Source organism: Cajanus cajan, chromosome 5 (assembly GCF_000230855.2).
Source record: "Cajanus cajan strain Asha chromosome 5, NIPB_CcT2T_4, whole genome shotgun sequence".
Lineage (NCBI taxonomy): Eukaryota > Viridiplantae > Streptophyta > Magnoliopsida > Fabales > Fabaceae > Cajanus > Cajanus cajan.
Genome location: NC_138521.1, coordinates 51,875,742 through 51,881,187, shown reverse-complemented (window position 1 = coordinate 51,881,187; position 5,446 = coordinate 51,875,742). Strand labels below are relative to the sequence as shown.

Genomic DNA, 5,446 nt, shown 5'->3' with positions numbered 1-5,446 from the left:
AAAAATATTAATATAGGAAATTAATGTGCATTATGAATTGAGTTTTTTTTCTTTATTTATGTTTCTTTGACTTTTTCATGCCACAAAAGTGACTTTATTACATTCACAATGTCAACTACAAAATTGCATCTTTATAAATATTTAAGAAAATGAGAAGAAAAAAATCCGTTTATTTCTTAAGTTAAAAATAACTCACGTACCACTACTATAAGTTAAAAAAAATTAAGACTAATTCAATTCTAGGTGCATGGACAAGAGGGACGACATAAACAATGACAGGAGAATATAAGATGGGCTTTTCTTGGTCTGTTCGTAGGCGAAGAAAGTTATGTCTGAAATGTTTCTTTATATATGCAGTGACGTATTTAATTAATTGTCCTATATATCTGCAATAAATTTAGATGAAAGGGTCAGAAGGGGGGACGAGGTCGTTAATTAAATTCCCTTTACACCTTAAACGTGAATAATGAATTTTTATTTTCCAACTTCAACTGAAGAATACTTTTTTCCGAGATAATTCTATTTGAAGTACAATCAATTATTAAATGGGAATTTAATATTAATTTTTCACACTGTCTTAGACTACTCCTTTCTGTTATATCCAACTCCTATGAGGGATTTTGCCGCTTGACAATAACAAACAAAACAACAAATATCAACGACAAAAAAAAAAAAAAAACACAATGAAAGAGTTTAGAACAAACCTGCTGGCAACTAGCATTGTGAATTTGTGATCATAATAAATTCATTCGCATATAACCCATGATGAAAGCTAAATATATTTGATAAATTTGTTAATATGCATCTTTGTTTCTTTGGAGTATTAGATAATATAAAAATAGAAAATTTGGTTTATATAAAAGGGAAAATATTACATAAAATTTAAAATATTCATTAAATTAATATATATATATATATACTCTTTTTTTTTTTTTAAAAAAAATTATCAAAAGAGTAATAATATAAAAAAATTAAATAATTTTTGTTGACTCAAAAAATTGAATAATTCTTAATGACAAACCATGAAAAATCTTAGTTGAATTTAAGATTTTTAAAAATCCATCATTATAAAATGAGAGGAAAATAAATTTTTATATCATTTATACTAAAAAAAATAACGTTTTTATTTATGAAGTAACTTTAAATGCTTATGCAGACTTATACTGAATAAACACTATATAAAAATATGTTAGATGTTATAGTATTAATTAGTGATATAAAAACTTATACCTAAGTCGTTGTTTATTGAAAATTAACTTATAGTACAAAATTGTGACTTTACTCTAACTGTATAATACTATACTAACTCTATGATATAATAATAATAATAATATATACCAATGTCCTTTATTAACATAGTTATTTATTAATATGATAGATTATATTATTAATGTAAATTAACAACATTTATTTTAATAGCTTATATTTTATTAAAAAAATATATATATTAAAATAAGTAATATTATAGGAATTAATTAAAAGGCGGTATAGAGATTATTTTACACTATTATTATTTAATTACATATTACTATGCACGGAAAATTTGTTTAATTTTATAATAAATATCATAGTTAAGATTTTTTTTTTTCATGAAAATTAAAATCATATTAAAGACTATACTAACATTCATTTTCTTTTCGTAATTAATATTAAACTGGTTAGTCTAATGCGCCAACTTTTCTAAAATGTAAATACCATTCTTTTTTATATTGTTTGCTAATTTTAACATATAAAACTACAGATTTTAGGATACCAATTTAAATTATATTAATTAATTGTTTGGGCCAGGAAGATTAAATAAGTGACTGTGTGGAGCGCCTCAGATATTTGGAAGGCGAAGAAGCCAAAGGAAATAAATTGTCTATAGCAGACACGGAACAACATTATTTAGGTAATTACTAATAACATAAATTACATAATTATTATAATTTCAACCTTACCATATAGAATACAAATGCACCAGTTAAAAGATGGGTGATAGATTCTATTGGGAGTTTTGAGAGCTTCATTTTGTGTCCATCTCTATACTATTACTACCCCATATCAATCCCTTATTTAACCAATTTATTTTTGTTTCAATTTTGTTCGTTCCACATCGACCAACTCTCCCATCACATATCCATCTATCTTAAATGTCAGTTTCAGTACCATGGCTGCTGCAGGGATTGGCCTTGTTTCGGTGACCCAGATCCAAAATTTGTCTAAATCCCAACACCAACACTACCTCCACCACAAACCAAACACTACCTCCACCACAAACCAAACCCTAACTCCACCACCACTCGGATCGATGTGGAACCCAAGGGACCTAGAAGATGACTCGTGGGAGGTCAGAGCCTTTGCCGAAGACACCAACAACGTCATGGGCACCACTTGGCCTCCAAGGTCCTACACATGCACCTTCTGCAGAAGAGAGTTCCGTTCGGCACAAGCTCTCGGTGGCCACATGAACGTTCACCGCCGCGACCGTGCTCGGCTCCACCAAGCCTCTCCCAACAACACTATCTCTCCCCTCTCTCTTGCACATCCCTCTTCTTCTTTCCTTAACATTAACATCCCTCACTCTCATCAGGAACATCTTGTTGCAAACGGCGGCTTCTGCCTCTTGTACCCCTTCCCTAGCCCTAACACTGCTGCTCCATTTCCCACTCTTAACCACCACACTGCGTTGAATAATAATGCATGTGGTGACTCACCCTCCACTCTTTTCTCAGTCTCTCCCCATTCTAATCACACTCCAAACAATTTTATGCCTAGTTCCTTTGATTTCTCGATGCCTCAGCCTGCTTCGGAGATGCCTGATTTTTCTTCTTACTCATTAGGCTCTGCAAAAGTGGAACTAGAACCCGCAACCTCTTCTGTCAATAATGGCAGCCACGATGAGGAGCTTGATCTAGAACTCCGCTTGGGAAATAGATCAACATCAACATGATGAGAAATTTATTTATTATTTATTTATTGTTTTGTGAACCAGTACCACCATGAGGTGCTTGTGAGGAAGTTCAAAAGCCAAATTCCAGAGAGAAAATAACTACTTGCTCTCTTTTGTAGCTGCTATGCAAGAGATATGGAGAGTACTGTAATTTTTATTCACGTTTGAAAACACCTTGTACAACTCTCATATATGGGTTTTTTGGTTGGATTTTTTTTTTTTTCAGTTTCTGATTTCTTAGTTGTTTTTTCTTTTTATAAACATCTCAGTTCTTGATTGATTAATTTTGTTAGTATGTAGTTGTTTTGCGAAAGGAGCACCAGGAAGAGCAGTTTTGTTGGAGGTGACAGTAATGAAGTAGAGGAAGGAGAAGACAACACATGTAAATTCAAAGAAAGTGAAATGTAAGTTGTACTAGTTTCAAAGAAATTGCCGATAATTTATTAATAGAAGAAAGATTAGGGTTTGAGGGAGACACTGAACAAAGGTTGTAGTGGAGTGTCATTTTCCGTTTCAGAAATGTCTCAGTACATATATGTCTACTTGATACATCTTCGAGGTTTTTTTTATAATATAATTTAATTGAGTAATGTTTACTTTTCTGTTCACATTCTTTTTTTTTTTTTTTACATAAAACTAAAAATAAATTATTTTTAATTTCTCTTATATTATTTTATCATGATAGATATTAATTATAATATATTAGGTTTCATATTGAAAAAATTGTTCAAACAAAATCTTAATAATAAAAATTGACTGATATGTTATATGTATATATAGAAAAAGATTAGATGTATTTTGATACAATAAATTGAAAGACAAAACATTAAATTGTATTGTTTATGTTTATGTGCATGTGCATTAGTCTACATACATAGGTTAATTTGGAACATTACATATACTTTCAAATTAAATTCTTATATATTTTATTTTTGTTACGTATCGATTATTAAAAATTAAAATATAACACAAATTAAATATTATTATATATGTATGTTGAAGCGTGAAGAATTATTTTACATTTAATTTAATATTTAATTTTATAATATTAACCTAAAAGCATTTTTCATGAATTCAAACTTATGTAAAATTATCAATGTCAGAGAAGTCATTAAATTTTAGTTCATAGATAAGTTGATATCACCATTGAAAAGCATTAATAATCTTTAAACTGTATCCTTTGGATCTTGAATAAGCATTTAGATTTTACCTTCCTAATTCTAACCAATTACAGTAACTGTTACTAGAACAATTTTTTATTGGCAGAATATACTTTCAGAAGAGATTCATATGAATTGACTCAAATATTACAAGAAATTTATTAGCGTGCGTGCATTACTGTTTTTTATTTGTATGATTTTTTTGAATGAATAAGATCTGCTAGCTATATCCTAAAAGCAAGACATTTAAATAGAATGTGCTAATTTTGGATAGCAAATATAGTTAAATATCCATGCAATGTATGAAAAAATCAATCTTTGACATAAATCAATAGAAGTGTCGAAACTTATACTCTAAAAGCAAGACATTTAATATAAAGTACTAATTTTTGTACATCATATATACCAGGTGAGGTTTTGTACATAGAAACTTACACATTAAAAAAAATTAAATTTTTTTAAAACTCTCGTCTGAATTATTTTTCTTACATTTTTCTTTACGATTGAGGTAATAACATATAATTAAAATCAGTAAAAGCGAGATTAATGCATAAGCATAAATACTTCTTATTTTTATAATTTATTTTTATTTTTATTTTTATAATAACAATAATATTATGTGATTCTTTTAATTATGGAGTTATTTCATTTTCATAATATTATTTTTAATTTTTTTTAATTTTTAGACCATTATATTATTGTTATAGTAATATTTTTATTTCTTAATATTTTTATATTATTTTATTTTATTACTATTTTAATATTCATTATTAGTTTTATTTTTATTTATTTTATTATAATGTATAATTGTATATAAATATCAATATACATTATTATTATTACATATATATATATATATATATATATATTGTGATATTTTAAGTATTTATTTATTATTATTAAGAGATAGTTATTTTATATTTTAAATAATTTGATGTTTAAGGTTTTTTAAACCTTAAAACTAGGGTTATTATAATGGGTATTATATATATATATATATATATATATATATAATATAATCTTAATTAATTTTATCATTTATAATTTTCATTTATATAATTATAATGTGAAAATGTTATTAAAATAATATTACTCTAATAATTAGCTATCTATATTTTACTAATTATTTTATTATTATTTTAAACATCTTTATATTATTTTATCATTTTTAATAATATAATATCTTGAATATAAATATTTTATTATTAATAAATAATAATTTTAAATGTTTATTGTAATATTAATTTAATAATATCTACAAGTAACGTAAGACAAATTTTTAAAATTAATAATAATAATTAATATGATTACGTTTAATTAATTCTATCATAAATTTAAGTTTTATTTTAAATAT

The 5,446-nt window shown here is 26.1% G+C and overlaps 1 protein-coding gene across 1 annotated transcript; it reads left to right on the top strand.

Moving 5' to 3' along the window:
- Window positions 1-1,901: 1,901 nt before the first annotated feature.
- LOC109810555 (uncharacterized) lies at window positions 1,902-3,529 on the top strand. The gene has a single exon (XM_020374038.3). It carries the CDS (start codon window positions 2,150-2,152, stop codon window positions 2,930-2,932), a length of 783 nt encoding a protein of 260 aa, XP_020229627.2. The 5' UTR covers window positions 1,902-2,149; the 3' UTR covers window positions 2,933-3,529.
- Window positions 3,530-5,446: the final 1,917 nt, after the last annotated feature.

Bases quoted from the DNA above. Each gene is read 5' to 3' on its own strand.
- LOC109810555 (XM_020374038.3), top strand. From the start codon at position 2,150: ATGGCTGCTGCAGGGATTGGCCTTGTTTCGGTGACCCAGATCCAAAAT.